General features: G+C 48.9%; 1 protein-coding gene across 2 annotated transcripts; it reads right to left on the bottom strand.

Moving 5' to 3' along the window:
- On the bottom strand, nt 1-25,436 carry ARHGAP19 (Rho GTPase activating protein 19). Of its 2 annotated transcripts, none has more exons than XM_005481172.4 (12): nt 25,364-25,436; nt 12,959-13,224; nt 8,947-9,027; nt 8,396-8,605; nt 7,616-7,842; nt 7,038-7,124; nt 6,040-6,105; nt 5,126-5,314; nt 4,360-4,458; nt 3,680-3,772; nt 3,147-3,215; nt 1-2,684 (listed from the first exon to the last, which is right to left on the bottom strand). In XM_005481172.4, the coding sequence occupies exons 1-12, from the start codon at nt 25,423-25,425 to the stop codon at nt 2,628-2,630; spliced, it is 1,506 nt and encodes a 501-aa protein (XP_005481229.2). In that variant the 5' UTR covers nt 25,426-25,436; the 3' UTR covers nt 1-2,627. The 2 variants fall into 2 exon arrangements, with proteins under 2 accessions (XP_005481229.2, XP_005481230.1); XM_005481173.4 differs by lacking the exon at nt 25,364-25,436 and adding an exon at nt 16,019-16,175.
- Between the last annotated feature and the right edge of the window lie 1,203 nt (nt 25,437-26,639).

The following is a 26,639-nucleotide window of genomic DNA, read 5'->3' as shown; positions in this document are numbered from 1 at the left end:
TAAAAATAAAAGCATTTAATGTGGTGTTTTCACATAACACACAGAAAGGCAACAGTCTGCAACAGTACTGACATAGCATATATAAATAAGGACAAAGATTAAAAATACTCTGGAAATGATAGACTCTGGGAACAGTTAGCGGCTGCTCTGGGAAGAAGCATCCTCATGAGTCATTGCACAGGGCAGACAAACGAGACACATCCAAGCATAACTAAACTCTCCCGTGCCTGGGAGACAGCGGGAATGCATCGGGACAGCAACAGCCAAGGTCCTGGGGTGGAATCTGCCACACATGGCAAGCCCAGCAGCATAGACTAAAGCCCAGGGCACTGAACCCCTCCCAGGACTGGAGACAGCACCCACCCCCTTGGCAGGTAAGGCATGTGACACATGCAGAGGGCCTGGCCAGTGCCCCTTAGGTAACTTTTCTTAGAGCTGAACAAATCTCAGCTGTGCCAGAAGCCAGAGAGAGCCCCTGAGCTAGAGCCATCAGTAAGGGGGGACAGTGGAGAGCAACATTTGTCCCATCTGTATGGGAGCAGTGTATCTAATTTCAGGTACAAGACTGCCTTGCCAAGCAGTCACCCTTACAGAGGGATATGAGATATGCCAAGTAGGGACAATGGGGAGAGGAGCAGTGAACAAGTGCTTCACCCAGCAATTGCCCCAATGCAAGAAAGAGCAGAGATAGCAGGAGCAGACCCAGCTCTCCCTGTGCTGCCATTTGACCTTTGTCTGTGCCTCATCTCTGCTCAGAGGCAAAGCTGAGATTCTCAGGTCTTGCTAACAGCAGGCTGCAGGGACAGGGCAGAAGTGAAGTCAGAAAAACATGGTGCCCTTTGGAGAAAAGCACACAGACAGCTTCAGCCTCTGGAGGGAATGATTGCTGACACATCCAAAAAGCACATACTACTACCACAGCAAACAGCCTCTGCCCTTCCTCACAGCATCACCATCAGTCTGGTCCCTGAAGAACCACAGCTCTTTCTTTGCTGTGACAGAGGCTCCTAACACCAGCAACTCCCAACTCACACATCTACAATCCCCCAACCCCCTATATTTTCAAGGCTCCAACTTGGGGTCAGACTGGGGACAAGCATCCCTGATAAAGTACCAAAAACCACCCTTTGTACTGAGCAGCACGAGGATTTGTATCTTAAAAAAAATTCACCATTAAAAAAGTGACAAATTCCAGCTATGTTGCACAGGGCTCCAATGCCCTGTTCTGACAGCTCCAGCCAATCAGACTGAACTCCCTGCTCATATCCCAATATTCACACCTCCTGCCACCAGTTGTTTCAGAAAGCTGTCAAGAGCAGAGCTCTAACTCCTGCTGGCTGCTGGTTCTTAAGGATTAGAAGACAAATATAATTGGATTCCAGAGATTATTTACTTTGCTGAGAAGGGCTGAGAAGTGTTTAGATGGTCCCCCAGCTGATTAAATCTTCATTTCACAGTAGCTACCCTGTGTGTCTCCTACCTCAGAGTGCTTGCAGACAGGTTCTTGGCAAGACTGGCTTACTGGAGCACTTTGGCTTAACGAGACCGCTGACACTGGCCAGCTGTGACTGGGGCTTATCCTGTATCTAGCAGGTTTCATCTCATTTCTGCAGCTCAGACCAAAGAGCTGAACCCAGCTTCAGCCCTTTCCCCCAGTTTAATGACTAATCAGCCACTTGCCCTACCAGCCATCCACATCTCCTCAGTCAAAGCCTTTGGCAATATTTGCAGCAGATCACAAAAGGATGCAGCCCTCTCTCACCTCTCACACTGTTTTTCACACACAGCCACAAGACTCTGCCTGCCCCAGGCACCTTAACTTCCAAAGATTAGGCTGTTCTGCCCCAGACAGCCTTTGCCAGCCTCCTGCTCTCCTCAGCTTAAGCCTCTCTGAGTGAGCACAAAGCTAAGACTCCTGGTTCAGAACTGTGCCACTGAAACATGAGGGCAGTGAGCAAGGGCTGCCTCCGGCTCAAGCTAAAATAGAGGCATGAGTTTATTGGGGAAGCTGCTTTCCCCTGGCCTTACTTGAAAAGATGGCATCTGGAGCCTCTCCTTCCAGGCCCATCCCATGCTCTGTACCATTCGTGCACTTCAGCCCCTGGGAAACAGCAGAGCAAAATGGAACCAAGAAGAAGCAGCAGAGAAGGGAATGCTTCCAGAGGAGGACTGGAGGCAAGCTTGGATGTCAGGATGTGGGTAAGGGTTACAGCCCATCATTCTCACTGCTAACAGGGGGAAGGAAGCAAAAACAAGCCAACATGTTAAAAACTCGGAGCAGAAAAGCAAAAAAATACAGCCTAGCAACATTACAAGAAAGCTGGGAATGCACACAGGGCCCTGCAATGAACAGGGCTCTCCTTGTAAGCAAGCACTCCAGCTCTTCCCAGAGCCAGCAGGTCAGACATGCTGCACAGGTTTTGGTTAGATAGTGGTTTGCCCCTTAGTAGAATGAAATGTAATTTATATACAGAAACAAATCCCTGCAATCCTTGCAAAGGTCCAGTCTCAGGAGCACTGCTGTGTGGTGAGGGATGCTGTGAGCCTGCAGCACTCCCCTCTCAGTGCAGCACATTCACAGCTTGTGAGACGGGGCCATCCCCATCCATGCGCTGGCGCCAGGCGGTTCAGAGGGAGGAGGAATCCTTGGAAAGCAGGCGGGCTCGCATGCGTCTGCAGGATCCCTGGAGCACAGAATGGCACCAGTTGAATGCTTGGGACACAGAATACCATGCAAGAAAAGGCTGACATTCTCCCCCTGCAAGGACCCTTCCCTGGTGTCGGCCTCCCACACCTTTGCTAAAGCTCGAGATGAGGCAGAGAGCAGAGAGCAGCCAACACAGCAGTCGGTCTTGGGCTGCACCTCTTGTCCCACTGCCACCCTGACAGGCTGTTAGCACCATGCTGTGCTGCCAGCTCCCCTCTGCTTCCTTCAACATCCAGCCTGCCAAGTCACAGGCAGGAGGGCTGTAAGCCCCCTCAGGGTCTGGCTTCCAGCATGTCACCTGCCTGCAGCTGAGCACACTGCTATGAGCTGGGGCACCACAGCTGTCCCTGAGCCCTGAGTGTGTGCTGTCACCTCAGCAGGCTTCAACACACCAGGCTCCCTGCAGGAAGAGGAATGGGGGTAAGGGGAAGTGTCTCACCTCTTTCTGGCCTTCCAAAGACTTCAGCTTGGCCTGGGACATATGAGCTGGAGAGCCACATTTCTGTAACTGGACAAGAGAAGGCAATAGGAGGAGAAAGCTGGTGAATGAACTGGCATCCACAGCCTTCCCTGGGAGCAGCCTGTACCACCAAAGAGCATCTATCACCCAAATCCACTCTTGGTTTGTCTGGGACAACCCTACTGCATACAGGCAGCAGGCTTTGTACAGCCTGTGGAGGAGGATGAGAGAGGGAAGGGGGCACAAGACAATGCCCCAGGGCAGGACACAGCCAGAGAAACAAAACTGGAGTAGAGGTCCAGTGCTGTCATCCCTGCTCGGACACTGCCCTTGCCATCTGCTCTGTTCTCCTCAGAGCAGCTTCTCAGGACCTTATTTTATCATACAGAAGAAACTTGGAACCCTTCTCTTAGCAGAGAACAGCTCCCCAGGGATTGCTGAAGTTGCACTCTAACTCCCCTCACACACACTTCCCCACCAGCAGCTTCAGTGGTGCTGGAAGCAGCTCTTACCAGCTGGACGTTCTCTTTGCTGACGCGCACAGGCTCTGGAGTGGAATCCCTGCTCTTCCTCTCCAGGATAACTGGAGTTCCCAAAACTTTCCGCTGTTGTAAGAAGAAAGGACTGTTGGCTAGTGCTTAAAGTGCAAAGTAAAAAAGAAAGGGAAGGAGCAGGATGCCTTGCTGGGAAGCAGTTGAATGCTGGGAAAGAAAAAAAGGAAGCCAAGCTGGGACAAAGATTGCAAAGCAGAACCACCTGAAATACCACACCACTAGGCTGAGCCCACCTGATTGTAAAGAGTTTGGGAGCTGACCTGGGGCCTGGCCAGGAGCCCAGCCTGTCAGGGACATGCTGCTGTAGGGCAGCCTATAATGTGCTAAAACCCGTGCTAACATGCTAGACTTCATGACCAGCTCCCTGTCAATCCTCATCTCATCTCAGGAAGCAATCAATTCTCCAGAAGGATGCATAGATCCTACAGCCATGTGTTTCAAGATAATTACACTTTACACTAACAAGGCTTTTTGTCACTCTGCTGCCTTTTCTGCCCCAGTGGATCTGTGTTGTTTGGCAGGCAATACTTTGAGGAGTCCCTACCCTTTGAGGGTCTCATTCGAGGCAGGGCAAGGCAGAAGCAAAAAGCAACATCAGAGATTCACAGCAGAGAGCAAGGGTCAGAGGCTGCTTTCACCTTAATGAGGCCGCTGAAGGAGCGCGAGCGGGCGCGTCGTGGTGCTGGGGATGTGGGCACATCAGATCCAGGAGTCAGAGCAGCTGGGTGCTTATTAAACTGGGAGGAAACATGAGGGCAGTATGTTAGCACAGTTATACCTGTCCCTTGCTGCTAAATGCTGCTCTCCCTGCTGTCCCAGAACTCCGTTTCTCTCCTTCACCCCCTAAAATGGAGGAGCAGCTCAGAACTGCAGGAGGAAGAAAGCAGAGCAAGGCCACACCTTCCACCCAGGATTACAGGGAGTTTGGGTGCAAAGGTGCTGGCTACCAGATTAACCAAAAGTGGCAGATGTTGGGAGCAGAAAGAAGCTGGGCAGCAGCTGGAGGCTGGCAACCACGACTGGTGCTATTGACCAGTCTGTCTGGTGCAGCAAGTTGTCTGAGACCACAAGACCAGTTTGTCCACTCTCTGCAGGCCACAGGGAAAGAAACTTTTCCCTTCCTGAGGGAAGAAGCTCAACAAGGCCATGATCAGGATTGGGAAACTGCTGGCTAGAAAGTCCTTAGCTTGAAAAACCAAACTTAAAAGTGCTACTTGGGACAGCAACATACAGGACACCTCCTCCTCCTGTCTTCTTACAGCTCTGCCCCTTACACAGCCCAGAACCCACTTTCCCCAGCCTGCCCAGAATTAGGAGCAGCTCTCAAGAGGGCCCTGTCTTTAGCCCTGTGCCCAGGACTGTGCTGACAAGCACACCCCAAGATACCTCTCCTCCCCACACTACCTGCCGGATAAGCTTCTTCTTCTTTGCAGAGTCAGGCATGTTGTGGACATGCAGGAAGAGCTCCTTCAGTGCCTCCTCAGTGCGCTGCTGGGTCTCCTCCTGATGGCAGGAGTCCAGCCGGCTTCGCTTCTGAGACTTGAGAGGCTGCAGCTCCTTGGAGCCAGAAGACGTCAGCAAATCCAGGTCGTCCTGGGAGAGCGGAGACAGGAGCCGCTTGCCATGCTTTAATCCCAACGAGCCACCCATCTGAGCCAGCCCAGAGAGTCTCGTGAGCTGCCTCACCCCCAGTGAAAGCACAGGACTCTGCTTTCCCTACCCCTCTGCAGCAGCACTGCATCAGCAGGCCCCGTGCCAGAAGAGGTGACAGCAATACAAAGGTGACCCCATTGCTTCTTCCCTCCCCTCCCAGATGCGAGCTGCAGAAGCCCTTCCAGGCTTGAGAAGGGTCAGTGCAGCTCCCTGCCATGCATCTTCCCTCTTCTGCAGCTACATGAGGCAGGGAAGCATTTGCTGGCAAGACACAATTGTCCCAGTGGCAGCAAGTAGCCTTTATCTCAGCACTTCTGCCAAGCATCCTGGCCATGGCAGCAAGCGTGTCCGTCTGTTTGGAAGGCACCAGCCCTGTGAAGGAGCAGGTGCTGCATGTACTGGGCACAGGGAGCAGGTTTGCTGCTAAACAGGGGCTCGTAGCTTTCTTTCCCTGTGCTTTTGATTAACAGATGCTTCAACTCTGTCCAATTTCCCTAATGCAGCCGCCTGCACTACCACACCATATGCTTCTCTTGCTCCTGTCCTCTGACAGATCCTCTTTCATGACTTGGTTTGTTTTCAGCTTCTATCACTCACAAAGATCCATTCATAGCATCACAGCCTCTGCCCTTTCACGCAGGGCAGGCTGCACTGGCTGGCCTTACCTTTGATGTGTGGGCTCTGGATCCCAGATAGTGCAGCCTGGCACACTCCCGGATGTACACTGGAGCCTGTGAGCAGAGAACAGGCCAAATGTGTGTTTAACATCTCTGCTCTTGGGGCAACTCCAGCAAGAGCTGCTTTTCAACCACACAACACAAGCCACTTGTATCAAGACTCAGCCACCTGAGCAAACAAAGCCATGGAATTTCATGTCCTCTCCCTGTATCCCCTTCACAGTATCCTCCCCTTCACAGTATCCTTTACAGGCAGACATTCAGCACAAGTGGAACTCAGAGTAGGGAAAAGTTCCTGTGGAACCCTGCTCTAAGTAATTGCCCCAGCTCTGAGCTGGCCAAACTGGGGCCAGACAAAGAAGGCAGAAGGGGAACTCTCCACGGGAGGACTCTGCAGTGAGCCGATGTCTCCAGTGACGAGGAAGGCCCTGAGAAGTCGAGACTGTCTGTTGTAGAAACGTTTCCTTGGAGGAACAGCTGAAAGTCCCACACTCCTGACTGTCCCACCCAGCACCCTCCTCAGAGCTGGACAGTGCCTGTAACAGCAGTGGGCTGATGACCATTAGCAGAGAAATTCCCAACAAAACAACCCAGTGCATGCATCAGGTATTCTGCTCCTGGCAGCACTGAGGCAGGACAAATCCCTTCCACTCCCTCACCCTGCCAGAGCCTGGGTGCAGCCCGGTGTGTACCTGCCCTCGGGGCCAGATTTGCTGCCGGGCAGCAGGTGCTGCTGTCCAGCAGAGGGGAGTGTTACACTGCACCGTGCTGCTGACCTGCCCTGGCAAAGCCACCTCCAGCACTGCTGCCCAGCAAAGGCCTCCTCCCCAGTCACTATTGGAATGGTTTCTGGTACAAAGTCTCCTTCTCCTACTGCAAAAGTGAGCCCACAGAATACACACTCAGCATGTGGGATCTGTCTGGACAAGGGGCATTCAGTCTGCTGGTGATGGAGGTAGGAGAGCAGGATGCCAAAGCACACTCACCTTGAAGAGTTTCTGAGAATGTTTGATCATGAAGGTCACTCCATTGTTTAGCTTTGTGATATTTTCCTGAAGGTCATTTGCTGTCACCTGGCAAGGGGACACGGCCACCCATTAGAGGGGGGGGGAGGAGGAGGAAGGGTCTCTTCTGGGACACAGACACACACAGTGCCCCAGCAGGAGATCTGCTCTGAGATGACAGGCAGGCAGAGCTTACAGCTGCTCTCAGAGAAAAATCAGATAACTCTGAGGCAAAACAGTTCACCAGCAGCATAAGAAAACTTGAAGAGATATGTAAAGTTTTTCTGGAGCTGACATTCTAAGAAGCATGACTGTGCATGTGCTGTGCTTTCAATTTGACTGAAAAAGAAGATGCATAAGTTGCAAATGAGACTCATGGCAGGTCTAGGCTGAACGCTGGGATTGAGTCCTGCCAGGAAGCTCCCACCTCTCCATCACAGCCTCCAACCCTCACATCATTGTGTCAATACTCAACCTTCTCAAACTTTTGTTTTTCCCCTGCCAAGCCTTTGCTTTTTACCTTGCAATATCCCACCCACAGACACTGAGGCATTGCTCACATTTCTGGGCCATAGGATGTGGGGTGCAAACATGAGGGCAAGGTTGTGGGCAGACATCTTGTTCTTGTCCTGCTTCTTGGCAGTCTGGTAGAGCAAGTCCAGCAGCAGTTTGAGCAGGCTGCGGTTGGGAGCGGGGAGGATCAGAAACAGCAGCTGGAGGGCCTCGATCTGGCGCTCTTTGTCTGGAGTGCTGGTCTTGTTCCCCTTCTCATCAAACAGCGTCAAGTCTGCCAAATCACAAGGCAGAACATGAAGGACACTCATTACCTTCCTTCAGACCAGTCTCTTGCAACTGCTTATCCCTTCCTCTTCATATGCAGATCTCCTATAAACCCCTGCACAGCTCTTGGCCCTCCATCTCTCTTCCCCTGAGCTCCAAGGCTCCCCACTTGATGTGTTAATCTATGCTACAACTCCCACAGAACAACAGAGCTGCTAAGAGCTGTGATGGCTTGAAGGCAAGATGCAGCAAGTTCATATAAGGTAGTTCAATAACAGTTATTAAATGCATAGAAACCACAACTTGCTCAGAACCCTGGACATACAACAGATGGAGACCCAGGTTATCACTGTGGGCTTTACCACTGTGGCATCTGAGAAGAATGGTCTAGACAGACTTGGTCTGATTCTTTAATCAGCTCCTGTCTTTCCACCACCAGGCTGAGGTGGCAGGAAGATTCCTTCTAAGGCTGCCTTTGAGGAATACACTTCACAGCCTAGCATGCTTTCTAGGCCAATTCCAGTCCTTCTGCCCACCGCTGCCTCTTGCTGCCCACTCACCTGCAATTTTGAGGTGGGCATGGAAGTGCTTGTGTGTCAGCAGCGGCTCTGGTAATTCACCCAGGAACATCTTAAGTAGGGTGGCCACATCATTGGAATGAAACTCCCCAGAGTCCAGGTCAATATCAGTACCACTGTTCAGAGCATCCTTTAGGATCTGTTGCCTGATGCTGTTGCCTGGCACTCGAAACAAGCCTTCTGCTCTTAAATCTGCTCAGCAGAGGGGAAAAAAAAGGGCACTGAATAATCAGAGGCTGATTTCCCACCTTCTTATTAAAGCAGCTCCTCTTTCCAGAGCTGGACAGCAAACCACAGTGAACTGCATTCAGAGGCATGACTTCGAGCTGTCTCCCACCAGTACAGAAAGTCCTTGTGCAGAGGGAAATAGACCAACATATCTGCTAGGCAATTCTGGGGAACAGCTGCCCAGCACAGTCCCAAACTCCTGCTGCTGGAGAGCTCAGACCTTGTCACTCTGTATGCACCAGGGACCTGAGGTGGGCCAGACAGATGCCCACGGGGATAGGAAGACAGCAAACAGAGGCACTTACTCTTGTGCAGATACTCGATTAGCTGGGAAACTTGTGCAATGCCTTCTTCTGTCAGCGGTGAGCCAAACACCACCCCCTTCTCTGCAGAACAGAAAACAACCTGTTCAGGCAGCTCAGAACCCACAGCCACAGAAATTAATGCTCCCCAAAGAACAGGGTTTCAACATGCAAACAGCAGCGCCCCAAAATGTTAAGGGTGAAGGTCACAAGGACCCTCACAGATGTGAGATATCACAAACACTCCAAAATAAGTGACTTCATCTCACCATGCTGTACTCACATGGGCTTCATCATCCTTGCTTCTTACCTCACTTTAATTACAGCTTTTATCAGCTAAAGCAAATATACTCTAGCCCTTGAAGAAAAAACAACACCAGAAGAGATGCTTCAGTTTAAAATGGCACAGAATCTGCAAGCCCAGACCTCACAAAAAGAGCAAAGTGGGAAAGGCAGATGTAAGAGCCTGGACAGCCTGGTGCCTGCCACACTGGCCACTCCACACCATGAAAGAAATGTCTAGATTAATCCTCACTGTGGCTTGACAAGAAGTGGAGCAGAAAGAAGAGTTGCAGCTATGAGTTTGAGGGAGAGGAAAATAAGCACTTACTGGGGAGAGCAGACATACTCTGACTGGCTCACACTAGCTTCCTTTTCAGGCATGGGTAAAGCATGGAATTTCCCCATCCCAGTGAATCTCTCTTCCATGTCAGCTGCCCTGGTCTGAGTAAAGCTGAACAAGGCAGAAGGAGAGTAGCAAAGCAATAAGCTGGGCTCCTCTCTTGAAGTCTGTTCCCATCTCATGGGAATGAGATTGGGCATGAGCTGCAGCTCCAGAACTCCAGTAAATAACACAGGTTATAGTCCCAGAAGATGGAAACAACTGAGCTGAAAGGAAGGGGATCCCTGCAGGGAAGGAAACATTAGATGAGAAATCCATTCAACTGAAGGACATTTGTTGAACCAATGTAGAATACTCTTCTTGTTCACAAAGGAACTTCCCAGGTGAGACAGTGATTATCCAAAGGACAGTGTTTTCTAATAAATGCAACCTTGCTACTGAATGGATTTTTCTGTCCAACACACGCAGCCAGTATGATCTGTCCCTCAGAAGGTGGAGACAATTCCCAGACACTTCAGTGGCAGCAATCAGAACTCTGGGCACCACACTTCTTCCCTCAGATGAGTATAGGTTTGGACTGGAGACAAGATACTGGACAGACTGTACCACAACATGCTGACTGGGACTGAGAACTGGAACCAGGTACAGAGCTGCTTTGTCCTACCCTGGTACTTAGGCTTCAAAGAGATACAAGAAAAGAATATTCCTCCTTTCTCCATGGCGAGAGTGCCAGGAACATGGGTCACTTCTGAGGGCAGGCTGGACATCTGCACCATTTGCACTGAAGGTTTCCCTCCTTACTGCTACAACTGATAGCCCAGTAATCCAAGCAATGCATGGGCTGGTCTGATAAAAGTTATCTTCCCCACAAACTTTCTCTTGCCTTTTTTCCCCTCTCATATGTCATTTTGATTTTACTTGCTTTTGGTTTCTTGTACTACAGATCTTCCTGCTCTGTGGTGTTGATGCTCACAGCATGTGAGGGAGACCTGTTAACCCTATGCACTTCTCTAGCAGCCATCCTGTGTAACTAAATTTATTCCGCCTGAAGAATGTTCTGCTTTCTTCCAGGACTTCTGAAATACATGATAAGCCACCAGGAACTCCAGCCTTCTGTTAAATCAAGAACTTTCTGACCTCACTCTGATAAAGCACATGCTTCAGTCCTGCAAGAGAAAGGAGGGCAATGCAAGCTCTTGATCCACACCAAAGATCTGAAAGGTTTGAGTGCAAAGGGAGAGAATGATCGGCAAAAGATTCTTGTCCTTGAAGAAAACTAAACTCATTAGACATTCAACAGATAGAATCAACAGTGGCCAGGAATAGATGAGGAAAATACATCTTCTTGAGACATGCAGGGCCTGACAAATTCGATTTAGTTTTGAAGTCAGAAGCTGGTATCTGAATGAGAATTTGATTCTCAAAGAAACTTGAAAGACATGTCTGGAGAATGGATGCTGCATTACAAAGGCTTAGATGTTATTGTACAATTGCTTCTGAAACTAAGCAGCAGCATGAGACTGAGTTTCCTGATGCTCAAAGAAGCTGTAAGCATTTGCAGTTTGATCAGCTCTGAGCTCCATGGTCCTTGGCCTCTGGCTTTGAAGAAATAAAACTTGTTTGTTGTAGCTGGTCTATAACATGAAGAAAAACAAATGATGGCTCCAAGATGAAACACACAGTACACGAAACTGATTTTCTCTGTAGGCACAAACCTCTTTTCTCAGACTTTGGCCAAGGAGTTCACAGACAGTGCCTGTCAATGCTGGGAGACACTGCTGTTGCAGCCTGGGAGTGCAGCCAGCAGACTTGGAAACATCTGCTAGCTGTAGTGACACACGGCCACGGAGACATGTGAATGGGGGAAAGCAGAGCTCTTGGGGAACAGAGTTAGCAGGAGATGTCAGCTCTGATAAGAGCAGTGCTCCCAACAGAGTACAGATAATTTAATAAAAAAATTGAGCTGGAGAAGGCTCACCAGCCCCTGCTGGAAGGTTTTGACAAGAACATGGGGGGTTCCATACACACTAAGAAGACATTTTCAATTTGGTTACTCACTCACTTTTATTTGTGAGCAAGTGGCAAGTGCTTGAATTTAAGGTGTCTGCTACTCTCTGGGAAGAGGGAGAAGCAATAACAGGTATGAGCACAGTCTAACTGCAGTTTAGGGGCAGCACAGAGACCTGTTATTGTGGAGCAGCAAAGTAAGTCATGGCAATATATGGTAATTCTCATCTAAGGATGCCAAAGGACTTGAAGCCTTTTCTTTTCCTAAGGTGAGTAAATGTACCAGGATTCTTGATGGGTCAGACAGAAGTGGAGGGCTGAAACTGCCACCAGAAAATTCTGCCTGACCAGTGGGGCTGCAAAGCTTGTCTTTATGAAACACAATGGAGGAATAGGCTTGGTATAATCAGAATCACTAATTGAAATTATATAATGGTTGAAGACAGAAAAAAGCTGTAGCTATGCCATAGCAATAGCTCCCTTCTCTGAGACACTCACAATAGCAGAACTGCTCAAAGGAAGGGGAAGACTAATCAGAAGTGTTCAACCTCAGGCTGCCAACATTTGAAGGCAGCTCACAGCTTCTCTGCCAGCAGCCAGCCAGTCTAAGCTGGGAAACCAGAGCTGAGGAGGAATGTGAGGGGCCCAGATGGAGCCTGCTTCTGCTTAGATGAGTGAGAAGGTTTAACTGAACTTATCAGGAGAACCAGGCTTCCCTTGAGTGTGGGCAAAAGTGGGAGAAGACACACATACACCTAGAACACCTCTTTATTTTCAACAAACCAGAGTGATAAATGCCAGCCATTGAAGAGAAAAGGATCTGAACACAACCACGGCTCAAAAGAAGAGTTCTGTGAAGGGCCTGGGGCTAATGTTTCACAAGCAAGACAGCTGAACTTGAGAGAAGATAAGAATAGTCAGTTTAGCAGAAGCAAACTCCAGTGGAATGCTTGTCTAAGAGAGAAAGGGAGATATGTCATCTCCCTGAGTTGAAACTTGGCTTCATCAGTCAGTCTGCAGAGCTTTGTCACTGCCTCACTGGATTGGGATGTGGACCAGAGCAGCACTAGCATTTGGATGGAAGATACTTACAGATTTCTGAGCTGCACAGTGGGCAGCTGACCCACTGAGGCAAGCCTGACAGACACCACAGCAATAATCCCAGAACAAGGGGAACTATTCTCAAAGGGCAGGGCATTGCCAGGATCAATTTCCTGGCCTGTTTTGCTCCTTTCTAGAAATGGCATCCCTAGAGATTATGAAACCATAGTATTAAGCCTTCCACAAGTTCAAAACTACGGGCTGAAAGTTTTGCAAACTCAGTGTAACAAATGGTGACAGCGTCACTCAAAGGTGGGCACCAGCCTTTGTGCCATCCACACTCACCCTTGCGCTTCAGAGACATCAGAGAACGAAAAAATCCAGAGGCTGTGCTGTTTGCCCCGGGCAGCTTTGGGTCCTCCTCTCCCATGAGCTGGGCCAGCTCTGCCCCAGGCAAATCAATGAGCCTGGTGATGTTGCTGACAACCAGCTCTGTGAACACCTCTGGCTTCTCATGGCGCAGCTTCTCCACAAAGAAGTCGGGATTGAAGATGATCGGCTGGCTGCGGAGGGAGGAGTCATTGCAGATGACAAAATTGCAGATGGCATCTCTGAAAAAAGGGAAAGAGAAAAAAAAATACAGTAACTCCTCATCACTTTGGTTTTTACAGCCAGCTGGTCTGCCCTGAAGGAGACATCTGCTGACACAGGAGCTACCAGTCTACACCAACAGCACTGTCTGACTTGGGTGAGTGTTCAGCACAGCACAGTTACATTTCCCTATGGAGCAAAATAATTTCTGGACTCTTGGTACAACACAGCCTAAGACTAGCACTCCACAGTGATGATGACATAGGCAACACCCAGTGAAAACTACATCGACATCTTTACTACTTGTTTCACTGTATCTACATCATACTAGTTCTGGCAGAGATGACACCTAATATTTTACATTAACGTAATACTTTAAGTCAAAAATAAGTTAGGCTTTACCTCTCTTCCTCCCAGAAATTCACTCCCAGTGGCCTAAAAGTCTGAAAAACAATCTAAATTTTTCATGGCCAGCTTACACTCATCAGTTCCTATTGCCATTCTATCATACCTACCTTTCTATCAACAAATAGATAGTTCCCATGTCCTAGGACTTTGTTTTTAAGGTCATAAACGTGCAATAACACTGAACCGTCAGTTTTGCTGTGGGTGTGGTCAAATGCTCCCAGTGCTGCCAACCCTTTGGTTACTGTTCTCTGCCAGCTCCTCACTCTCAGCCTGGAGCAAGTGAGAACTCACATGAACTATGCAAGATCTGTCCTTGAGGAACCCCTACTAACTTTACACCTAGATCACCCCTTTTCAGCTCATCCAGTTCTTATCTCTTTGTCATCCCTTAATGCCCTTAATCTGCCCTCCCTATTCTCTACTGACACCTTCTTTCTTCATTTCATAGCTTCTCATGTGGCATGGGAAAAGGGATGCACCTGAGACACTGCTCCAAGAGTTATCTCGAACAGGTACATAACCCTACCAGAGGGTTGGTACATTTACCATGTAGAAAATCAAATCAAAGAGTTATCAAAGAGATATCTCATGTTAATCAGCACTCTTAATGCTCACACTTAACTTTTATCCCAATTTCCATCTACCTCTAGGTCTTCCATTACTGTCTTCCCACCACTGTTCCAAACATTTTCATGTTTCTTAAGTCAAGCCCACAGGCTAGAGTTGCCCAGCTTGCTTCTCCCTCCACTCTTTTACTTAAAGGTGAGGATTAGTGTCATTATTCTCCAGTCATGAGCTACTGTCCTGATTTCTTACTCTGCTATAAAGTGACAGCCTGGCTCTGGGAATGGATGTGCAGTTCTTCCAGGGCTCTGGGAGGAGGATGCCTACCCACTCAGCTTGCACATATTGTGTGTGTTCAGCCTGTGACATTCCCCAATCTTTTAATCATTCTTTAGCTCTTATATAATACTTTCCATTCTTTTTCCATCCATCCTCAGCTGTGAGCTCTCACTGGACATCATTTTCCAAGGGCAGCTGCCAAGTGCGCACTTAATAGGGATGCTGTGCTTATGTACCAGGGATCACATCAGCCCCTTAGATGCAGATGCAGGACAGTGAGTGCTCTGCTGAACACCCCTAAGCCCATAAAGGCTTTCTCTTCAAAACAGGCTTTTCTAGAGAAGACTGGAGCACCTTCATCTTCCTCTCCTCCCTGCTGATGGGTGGAGGCCGTGCCATTGTGTTCAGTCCATGCTGGGCATCCCTACTCACTGCTCAACAAGCTGCCACCAAAAACATCTGCAGCCCCCTGAACCTCACATCCCCTGGCTCAAGAAACAGAACACTTCACTGCTAGTTCAGAGACCTCAGCAGCTTCCTGTTCTGATGTAAGCTGACAGTAGCTCATGACAGGAGCACATCAAAGCACATACTGGCAAGTCACCTGAACTCCAGCCCACCTCCACACGTTGTCTGTGAACCCAACAGTTATCTGAGCTACTCTATGTTTTTGACTGAAAGACTATCTCCAGGATTTCCAGGATGCCTGATCAGCATAACCGAACAGAAGCTGGGACTCAGGCTCCACAAGAAGAAAGATACTTGCTGAAACAAGAGGAAATGAAGCTCTCAGCAACTCTTGCATCGTGAGAATCCACAGCAAACCCCCTCCCCTTTACACTGCTCTCCATGGGTGCCAAAGACGCCCTTCAAGAGGATGGAGAGGAAGAAGGTCTGCAAGGCAGACTGCAAGGCAATCTGCCAGGTCATCTAAAATTTTAGAAAGCTCTTAAGGGCTCCCAGCTGCCTGGCTCAGTGGCCCAGCAAGCACACTGCTGACTCCAAATGGGGGCCATATTTTGCTCAGCACCTCCCAGCCAGTTTTTCAGCAGTTTGTTATCTGCAATAAATCAAGACCAAAATGCAACAATTTGGTATCAGCTGCCAAAAAGCAACTGCCAATTGATCTGATCATATTCACATTTCATTGCATAGGGCTACAATGCACAAACAAGTGCCAGTTCTGCCCATAATGTGGAGCAAGCCCTTTGCTTGAAACCCATGACAACTCATTCTGTGGCAATACAGATCCTGAGAAGGGTTAATAGCAAGTGTATAGGCCCAGTGACCCTGCCTGCAATGATCCGTGCACTGTTATTCACTCACTAGCAGTTTTGTTTCCCCACAGAGAAGATATGCAAATACTTTGAAGCAGTTACATCAAGCATCACAGATTATCTCTTCCCTCTGACAATTAGATATCTGGATTCACAGAAAGAAAATTAAACAATTTTGTCAACTAGCACTGACTGATACGGCTTCTCTGCACAGCCTGTGTTAGAAGTCGCACAAAGTCCAACAACATATAATGCAAAAATAAATAGAAAAAAGTAAATTTCTTACATGAGTGCTGAGAGCTTTTGAAGAGGCATTAGGAAGCAGAGACAGGGAAAAGAACTTGCTCCTTGTTTCCAGCAACAAAAGAAACCTGCCTGTCCCAGCACAGCCTATGCAAATTCCACGCATGCTACGAGACACAAGGGCGCATTATTGGGTCTGAAAGGCCCCCTTGGCACACACTGGGCATCAGCCTTCACACAGGGACAAAACAGAAAAGAAAAGCTGGACAAATTGATTCATGTCTCTTGCCAAAGGCTGCGTCGCTGGAGTTTAACTGCAAATAATTCCTACATAGAAACCAGGGTTTTGAATCAGGACCAGCGTGGTATTAAGTGCTTTCCACCTGTATCCAAGAGGAATCCACGAAATAGTTCCAAGTCTACCCTGTGTTTACCATGAGTAAAGCCAGGCAAACACATTCCCAACAGCATCCAAGCACAACTGATGTTACAGCACTGGCAGGACAATGGCCAAGTCCCTTAACTGCACCACCCTGTGCCCAGAAACCTTGCTGGAAGCACTTGCCTTTCACACTTTCAGATCCTTTCAAAGACAAAGCAAGTAGATCAGCCCCTCAGAGCTGGAAACAGCACCTGGCCATTGCTCCTTGCTACCATTACTGTGCCACCATGTGCTGTTCATCCACTTCAGGATTCCTGTTCCACGTTTCTCTGGATTCCCGTGCAGTTTCCCTGACTGCTGCAGCTGGGACCAGCCTTGTGTACGCTTATTGTGATATGGCACTTCAATGAGCTACTTCATTTTGAAAGGTCACTTTATTAGCAGCTCTTCCTTACACAGAAAATTTGCTTTTGTATCATTATTGCTAATCAAAATGGAAATGTGAAGCAAGCCCCTATTTCTGAGCAAAGATAAAGCCCCCACTGGCTTTACACACAATAACCCTGCCAATCCTCACTGCTGCACACACCATAACCTTCAGAAAGAGCCATGTGCCCCATCTGCTGTTTTCATGTTAAAAAAGAGAGATGGATGTACTCTACCTACACTCACAGTTTATATAACAGCAGTAAAGGGGAGACAAACATGTATTCATGGAGTTTATTGCTTTTTTTTTTGCCTTGCTTCCAATTACAGAGTTATATTTTCTATATGCTGTGATCTCAGATTGCTTTACGACATGTCAAAAGACAATAAAGTAAAGGAATAAATAGCTTCCTCTCCAGTCTCATGAATATAATCAAATCCCAATGAATAATAAAACCTTGTTCTAATAGGGTTGTGATTAAGACAGTAGATTAAAAAAAAATTGGTCCTATATTGTGCTGAGATTCTTGCCATTCTAGTATCCTTCAGAGGCAAAGCCTGTGATCCCAGCCAAGTCACAAAGAAAGCTGTCTGTCACACACAACGTTTTTGCTTCAGGCATGACAGCCCCATCATTTCATGGGGAGTGGATGGTGCAAGAGGTCAAAATCATGATGGATCAATTAATCCCTAAGGTAACTAGATCCAGGCCAGGGAAATGCCTTGGAAACGAGGACAAAAATGAGACTTTAACTGCTGAAACCTGGTGAGCAAACCTGCGGTGCAAGAGCTCTGCAAGCAGGCAGATAACTTCACATGGCAGCAAGCTTGCATTCAGATAGGTGAGATGGAGCTGCTCTAGTGGCTCTCACAGCTCTGATATTGGTCTAAATCCACACATGTGACAGAAGAAAGGTCCAAGAAGAAGGAAATAGAGCATAAGGAGAACAGAAGGCAAGAAAGAAAGAGAAGGAGGAGGTATCTTTGGGGCAAGGCATCAGCTGTGTTTGTCTGGCTGGGAAAGGGGATACACTGAAGGCTAAAGATTTCAGAGGAGCCTTACGTGTCTCTAATTCAGCGGACAAAATCCATCTCCAGTGCCATTTTGCACACTTTGTATGTCATCACCAAGGCCCTATGCTTCAGACACACCACAGCAGACAATTTTTACTGTATAGGAGTGAAAGGATTAAAGAGCTTTTGAAAATAAGGCAGATAATAGGAGAAAATCACCCTCTATAATAACAAAATCTTTAGATTATAGGAAAGAGCCAGGCTGGTACCAAATACTAAGAACATGGTGATAAGCAGGCAGTGCTGAAGAACACAAAACATGAACAATTCTCTGCCTGGCTAAGCACAAAGGGACATGGGACAGATGCTCACAGGCTTGGATTTCCCCAGGGAGGAAGAAGTAGCATTGCCTCCTGTGCTGTGCCAGAGTAAGGAATCAATTAATGAGGATGTCTGAAGACAGTATTTCCAGAGCCAGATAGGAGCCATCCCAGATTTTGCAAAGAGATGAAAGAACCATAGTGGAATTATATGGAATCATTTTAAGAACAAAAGGACTAGAAGACAAATTATTTTCTAGATTAAAAAAGAATTAAAAAATAAATGTAGTCTAATGGGAATGGACTGCAGAGACATTAGAAGAGACTTCACAGTTAAAGTTGCTTTGAGGGCTGTACTTCAGACTGACATTCTTGTAAGATGGTGTAACAAAGATCACATTCAGACCTCACACTTGGCACCCTAACTTTTCCTAGCATGACTGATAAGCCTCTGAAAAATGTCAAGAAAAACACAGAGTATTTTTTGCCCAGGGTTATACTCATAAGGTCTTCAGGGGCAGAGTTCTTTTGTGATGAGTACACAGTGCACAGCACAGTGGGTGCCAGTTCCTGCCTACTGTCTCTAGCCTTGACACAAGTAAGCCTTATGAGATATCACTGTCTTTTCAATTTTTGCTTCGCTTTCTTCACATTTAAATAGCTTACACAGAGTGATTCAGCGTTCTGACTATGAGAACCAGATAATAATATACAATTTAAATGGCAAGGTGCTGGCTAAGAAAGCTGCTGTTATTTATGGTGGCCTCTGCTCAACAACCTGGAACTAATGCAACTCCTGGCGACTTTTTAGAAACCAGGTATATTGGTTATCCCTGTCACTGCTATCATCAATGAATTCAAATTCTGTGTCAATAAACAACTCAGAGTAGATCTTGCCAACACTGGCTACACATCTGTGACATGAACCTGGAGGAGATGGACCTATCTGAAAAGATAAAAGGGTTGGGAGGGGTGGGGATCTGTGCTTTGGAAGAAAATGAAAATGCAATATATTACCAGCGTCAAAGAAAACAGCAGTAGCAAGACAGCTTGATACATGTGAAACATCAAGAAATTTGCATTTCAGCATGAAATTTCTCAAGTTTGACCTGAGTGATTCTTTGTGATATTTTTAATAATAGCCACTGGAATATTTTAAAGTCAATCAAGCAGTACTTCAATCAGCCATCACAACATCAGAGCATCCAGATGCCTTCTAGTGCTGGGAGGGAAAGAACCAAGGGGTGCCTTGGAGAGAACTGCATGTTCACTGCTGCTCCTCATCAAGTCTCCTTCCCAGCGCCACCACCCCAGGTCTGGGTGCTCCCACACTCTGTGATGGCTCATCTGGCTACCCAAGACCCTGTAAAAATTGCAGAAAGGCAGCTACCACCAGAAATGCAGTAATTCTACACTAAAAATCTGCAAGCTCACATGTCTGCCTTAAGATCAGATTAACAGAGTCGAACAGTGTTAAATAGGAATGCTGCTCTGATTCTCATGACTGTCAATGCTTTTGTGTCTCTATTTTAATATAAACTCCTACTGGGAGCAGCGATAGAAGAAGAGCCTTAGATCCAATCCTGATTTCACTGAAACCAGCACCAAAACTGAATCTTTTTAGATGGCAGCAGCTGCCTCCTCTTGTTACTGATGTGCTCACTTTTATCACTGTGGCACTGGGAACCTCGGTCACAGCTGGGGACTCCGCTGTGCTCTGTGCTGAACAAACAGAACAAAGGCAATACCCTGTCTTCAGAGGGCTGATAGCTAAATCTGAAATGAATGCTGCAGGGACAGAAAAGAGAAGGAATCCCAAGAGAAGAGGCAGCACTATCAGTCAGCATGACTGATATAACTGAACTCTGCCAGCTTTTCTGTAGACACTATTAAAAAGGAGGGCGAGGAAGGACAGGAAAAATAATCAGGTCACACTGCAGACATTTAGAAGAAATCCAGCTTTTGCACATGGGGTGACATGGGACTGAGCATAAAGGAGCTGGTTTGAAAGCCGTCAGGCAGGGATGGCTGGGACGTGGGGCTGAGGAGGCGAGAGCTGAGCCCCACGCCCTGGCTGGGAGCTGCCGGTGAGGCAGACACAGGCCAGCAGTGCCAGGGAGATGGAGAAGCTTGGCAGTGCCACAGGGCACTGTGTGGCACATCCAGACCCTCACTGCGGGGTGGGACACAGCCTGAGGAAGCCCCACAGCCATTTCCCACCAAACATGTCTGCTGTATCCCCAGTGTGCTGGTGGGTACTTTCCAGTTGCCAATAATGATAGCATTCCCTTGCTCTTCTCATTTTAAACTGTCTTTATCCTCTTTATTTCCCCATGTTGAGTATACTGGATGGAAGCCAAGCATGGCTCAGTCCTGCCTATACCTCCTTCGCCTCTGGCAATCCAAATTTGCCACATGCACCTCTGATTGTCACCCTTGTTCTTGAAGGTGACAGTCTTAGGGCATTCTCCAGAGGCAGGATGAAATGGAGTTCAGAGACCAGCAAAGACACACCTTCTAGAAGCTTCTCAGTCCAGTAGCTCCAAGCTAGTGTCCAGGTCAGAGCACAACTACCATCTATAAACAGCAACTCATAACAATCAGGTCTACTTCTGACACAAAAATCAAGCAATTTCACAAAAACAACACAGCAAAGTTAACAAGCTATTGTAGCAACCAGTCTGGGAACTCAGAGCAACCCAGCAAGGCAGGACAGATGTTTTCCTAAAGCCTCCCACAGGATGATACCCAAAATTGGCAGCACCAGCTGGTGCTCAGAACACATTTGGGAATCCCGTGCCACCATCAATTGGTAGACTGGTGCTTGAGCACAGCACCACAATTTGAGTACAGTGTGCTGCAGCACTCACAGGTTTGCTTGACTGCAGTTGCTTTTTGTGCACTGAGAGGACACTGAGCCAGGACTCACAGCCAGCTCCTCACAGCACTGTTGGTGAGGTTTGGTAGTCACAGCCCGGCAAATACAGAGGATGAAGATATCCAGGAATTACAGCTCTTGCTTTTGTTCACTACACTTCTGTAATTCCACAGCGCTCCAGAGGTGCAGTGAACAAGCTGCATCCTCGCATCTGTGTTTTGTATCACAGTGGGGTTTGCAAAGGATGATAGCACATCAAATCCCTCCTCATCAGCAACCCTCTGCAGACACCACTGAGTATGTCAGAGGCCACATCCCTTGCTCCAGATGTGTAAACTCCTACGAGCTGGAGTTGTGATGAGGAACACCTGGATACGTGCCAGCATTTAAATAAGCTGGTGACATCTGGTCAGGGCTGCCGAGCACTCAGATAAACAGGCTGGGCCCGCCACAGAGCAGCACAGCATGCAGCACCAGGGAGACACAGATACACAAAGCAGCCCAATTAACTCACCAAACTGAGCAGGATGAGGGCCTAGGGCTTTTCAAGGGGATCTGGGCAGGCTAGGATGTCAAAAACTGGAATACTGTACACAGATACCAGAATTCAGATGACAATAACCTACAGTGTCACTTTATGCAACTCTGGTGAGATACAGCTTCTCTTCACATCCTGCCTGACAGTTCATCTCTGTCTGGCTCAACTCTGCCCCACTGCAGAGCCCAGGGAACTGTGATATATTTATACAAGCTCCAGGGGCCACTCAGGAGAATGCAGAGTGGCATGTGCGTGAGGAGAGCTCCAGGAACCCCCAAGAGCTTGTGAGGATGTTCCCTAAAAGGCTTCCTGCTCTCCAAGGCACAGCATGCTTGTCTCCTGCTATAACAAAGCCTGCAAGAAGGGCTGTAGGAATGCCCATATGGAAGTCCCAAACCATAAAGCTATGTTTCAACCTTGAATTTGAGCTCCAGAAAAACAAAAAGGAAAACTAATGCCATTTCCCCTGAGAAATTCCTGCCTCTGAAAATCAGAGCTGCCACATTACTGCTCAAGAAGAAAGGATGTTTTGGCTGGAGTCCAAATTATTAGAGCTTTATAGGCCAAAAGCAAACACATTAAAAGTTCCTGTAAGCCAGCTGGCAGGCAATTATTAAGCAGCTTATCACATTCCCCGCTATCTATAGTTTCTGAAAATAAAATTTATGAGGAAACTCTAGATGGCTTAATTGCAATTACCTAGTGTAGAGGTGAGAAAGGCCAGGAGTCGAGGAATGAGGGTTTTGCACTTTGGAGAAAAGGGCCCGGACACCACGGTAAGTGTAATGCATCACCAGGATGAGAGGTCAGGGACACACCAGACCTGTGAAGCTTGGAAAAACTTCATCCTATTTATCCCAGCAAGCAGCCACATTTCCCCTCCCTTCTCTGCCCATGCTGACTCCAAGCCCCCATGACCTGGGGACACAGGAACCCGTGGTGGCAGTCCCTGGGATCACAGTGCAGCTTTGGCAACAGCGGGGCTGTGCCTCAACCCAGCCGAGCACAGGACAAGGAAAGGGCCTCGGCTCCCCGCTCCTGCCTCCAGCTGGGGGGCAAGTGGAAATGAGATCCGACAGAACCAGACAGGCCCAAAACAACTGGCACATATAAGGGCTCAGCTGTGACAAGGAGCCCGACCTAACATTCAGAGGGACAGTATTTCCAAGATGGACTTGACTTCAGTGTAACCATTTGACATTAGCCAACATTTCCACGCTGTCCCCATCTCCTTCCCATCTGTTCATGTCACTTATTAAATCAACACACACTGAGGACTTTTGACCTTTAGGACAAGGCATTTGATTCCCAGCAGCGTCTAGCACTCAGTGCTTCAGTTTCAGACTGAGCTAAATGCCCAGGCACCTTTAAAGGAGTGATAACGAAGCTCTGTGACATTTTCACAGGCATGTAAATGTGCACACAGCAACAAGGCAATGGCCAGGCTGGCAGGGAGACCCAGACGCTGCTCTGGGCTATGTGGGAAGCAATGCTCCCCCTTCACACACACACACAATAAACTGAAGGGTAGCAGAACAAGGATCCTGTTGTCAAAGCCCATCCCACCCTGGATGGGAACAGGACAGGGTGTTACATGCAAACATATAAAAATACTGCAAATACAACATGGCCTTGAGTTCCGTTCAGATGCAAACCTCACAGGACTTGGACTGAGTATGGGGTCAAACACGAGTTTAGGTCTCAAAGATTCTCATGAGAGCTGTGGAAAAGGGAATGTGTGAATGAGATTGCCCCCAGCTCCCGGGCTTTCTTCAGAGAAAAGCAGCCATGTGTTCAGACTTGGCTTTTACTCTGAAATCAACCATTTTTTCTGCCTGACCCTCAGCAAGTCACTTTGATTTTTTGCCATTAAGTCATGTTTACAGCGAACATTTTGCTATTTCCAGTAAAACACAGATGGCAACTGTGTCTCCTTTCATAACCTGTTTACGATGTAAGCTCTTGATGTCCAGTTGTGCAGTGCCACTCTATCAAGCTGTTTTAGCAAGATGCTTTATGGCTTTTTCCAGCTTCTTCCAGCCCCACTGTTTTTTCCCTTCCACTCACTCCATCCCTGCCATATCAAATGGCCGACACGAGTGCCTGGCAAAGCATTTGGGCACTGCTTGGGTCGGACATTAAATGCATTCATTAAACAGACAGATGTTTCTCTTTTGAAATTGAGCACTCTGGCAGGGTGCAATCTTCATTCTCAGTTATGAAGACCCAGGCAGAGGTTAGAGAGACCACAAAGAGAGAGACCCACACAAATCATCTTTTGTCATGTTCAGTAACATTTGGTAAGGAGTTTAGGACAACCAGCTTTTTAATTCCAGTCCTAAAGTCAGCGTGCTGTAATACCACACACAGCACACAGGCTTTACTAGCTAACTTGCACTTCTCTCCAGATGAGGAAATGGGAGCAAAAGCACAAAAAAAAAAAAAAGCAAGCTTTGTGGCCTGGGTGGTGATAGACCAGCAAAGCAAGAGCTCGATTTTCTAGCGCTACCTGTGGGTGACAGGCAGTGCTGGAGGAAAACTTCAGGCTTTGCATTAACAGAATTGCTTTTGGAGGGTGGGGGATAAAGAGGAGAATACATCCTAAGGACAACTGCCAACATAGAAAAAAAATAAATCTAGTCATTTAGGCTGATCCAGGCCATGTTACAAATTCTTTATCCAAAAAGGCATTTTAAGTATCAGCTGTACTAAGCATACACATCCCTTTACCACGTCCAGCATTTTAGGCACCCCCTGCCCAAAGAGGCTGCAATGAGCACCATCTCTTCATCCCTCCTTCCAGGGCAATGCTGTGCCCCAGCCCAGGCACCACAGCAGTGTCTCCAGATCAGCAGAGCAAGTGCCATGGGGATGGGTCCCACTCAGCAGCGAGCAGGATGGCACCACTGTGAATCAGGCTGGGTAAGAGGCATCAGCCCTCTTATAAATAAATAAATAAATAAACTGCATTTATTTATCGACAAGAATTACCATTCAAAGGATACTCAGTTTGCAGCTACACACCACACATACAGGGGGAGAAAAAAAACAGAAGGGGAAAAGAAAGATACTGCAGCTTTTTAATAATCATCCAACACGGCACTGCTGTAGCGAGGAGCTCATGCAGTCCTTGCTGCTTTATTGCAGCAGTAACAGAATGGTGATGCGTACAGAATTGGGAGCTAAAGGTGGATTACGTGCAGCTGACATCGCCTTTGGAGCGCCAGAATAACGCGGGCAGAGGGGACAAAGCGAAGGAAAGGAGGGCTGAAGGCGAAGCCAGTCTGTATAGTGCCATCACCCTACCAAAGCCCGCAACTGCCGAGCGCTCGGCGCGGGCTCTGCGGCTGCGGGAGCGGCGAGCCGACGCGGCGGGCCCCGCAGAGCCGCACGGCGGGCACGGTGCCTTGTCCCCCCCGGGAACACGCCGTGCCGGGGCGGGATCTGTCCCCGCAGAGGAGCGGGCGGCGCTTCCCGCAATGCAGCACCGGGACGCTGCGGGGAGCGCTCCCCGCCGCACAGCCCCGGGCACACGGGCACCGCGGGGACACGGGGTCCTACCGCCAACCCCGCGGCGGCTCGGCCGAGCTCCGGAGCCGCCGGAACACTGAGCCCGACAGCTCCGTTAAGGTGCCGGGGCACCGGCGGGCGGCGCGGCAGCTGGGACGGCGCGGCTCGCACGGGCAGCGCTGCAATGGGCGGGCTGGTGCGCACAGACCGGCGCCCGCCCGCCGGCTGGTGCGGGATGCCCGACCCGTACAACGGCGGTGGGAGGCCAAGGAGAGGGCGCCGCCGAGACGGGGCGAGGGGTGCCTGGGTCCCGCTCCTACCTGCGGCCGCCGGACGCCGGTGCTCCCGCCGCCATCTCATACCTGCCGCTCCGCCTGCCCATTGGCCCGCCGCACCACCCCCTCGGCCCCGCCCCGCCGCGCTTCGCCACACCATTGGCTGTGGCCGGCACCGCCCCGCCGCTATTGGCCAGTTTGAACGGACAACGGCCGATCCGCGCGCACGAGGGGGCGGTGCGGGGGAACGGCCGCCCGTGCGGCGCGCTGCCTGCTGGGAGTTGTAGGCGGCGGCACAGGCCTTCGGCACGGCCGCCCCGGCACCGGGAGCTGCGGCAGCACAGCGGTGCCGCAACCCCTCCACTGCAGGGAAACCCACACCGGCCTGACGGACCCCGAGCCTGCTCCAAGAAGCACGAGTTACACCATAAAGTGCAATTCCCATCTCGGCTTGAGTGTTTTTATCACTGCTCTGCATCAAGGACGAATAGAGAACACAGATAATGGAAGAGCAGTTTTGTTCCCTGTTTTTCCTCTGTGGGTGAAAGCATCTGAGTGCTCATAGCCAGGGTCCCTGTGGCCCTCTACGCTTGCTGCACCTGCAGTGCTCAGGTAGCAACTACAGAAAGAACTTAGAAACAATTGAAACTGTAGATTGGAGTGCTGAGGGACTAGGAATTAATGTAATATTTTTTTAATTGACTAGATTTCAGCTGGAGTGGTCCCTTGGCATTTTAAAACTCCACACTTAATTATCTTGCTGCCAATCATTTCAGCTTAAACACCAAAGCTCCTCTTATATGCTGTCCCCAGGTGGGTTTTCCTGTCCCTGCAGCATGTGTGTGAGGAATCCCAACTCTGAATGGGGAACCCCAAAAGGCCCTGCAGTGTGCTTCCAGGATGGGGTGGTCACCTGGATGGTGGGTGGGCACAAGCCATAGGGCACATCTGCTTTAAGAATCAGGGTGGGCATTTAGCCAGCACTGGGGGACATGTTAGTCCTGCCAGCCTCTCCTCAAGCTGCTATCTGCAAGGGTTAGGAACCCTTTGTGACAATGTCAGGTGCAAGTGTGGCTCCATACTGGTACTTCATGGTTTAAGAGCTTGCTGGATGAAGAAACAGCCTTCAAGCCACCTCCCAGCTTGAGCAGCAAACGCCAAGCACTTCTCCAGGTCCCCAACTGGTGCCTCCCCACAGGTACCTGCAAAGCAGTTGTGGCAGGCAGGGGCAGGAGGCATGACCCCCCTCACCTGCCCCGTGTCAGAGACGTGCTCAGGCTCCTGAGGGTCCCAGGGGCAGCTGCTGGTGGGGAGCAGGCTT

The sequence above is a fragment of the Zonotrichia albicollis genome, chromosome 7 (assembly GCF_047830755.1).
Source record: "Zonotrichia albicollis isolate bZonAlb1 chromosome 7, bZonAlb1.hap1, whole genome shotgun sequence".
In the NCBI taxonomy this organism is placed as follows: Eukaryota; Metazoa; Chordata; class Aves; order Passeriformes; family Passerellidae; genus Zonotrichia; species Zonotrichia albicollis.
Note: the sequence above shows the minus strand (reverse complement) of the source record. Positions and strands in the feature narration are given on the sequence as shown.

Bases quoted from the DNA above. Each gene is read 5' to 3' on its own strand.
- ARHGAP19 (XM_005481172.4), bottom strand. From the start codon at position 25,425: ATGGGCAGGCGGAGCGGCAGGTATGAGATGGCGGCGGGAGCACCGGCG. The intron at 3,773-4,359 runs GTGAAAGCAGCC...TTCTTACAACAG, and splicing joins CCTTCAGCGGCCTCATTAAG to CGGAAAGTTTTGGGAACTCC. The intron at 3,216-3,679 runs GTAAGAGCTGCT...TCTCTTGTCCAG, and splicing joins GCAAAGAGAACGTCCAGCTG to TTACAGAAATGTGGCTCTCC.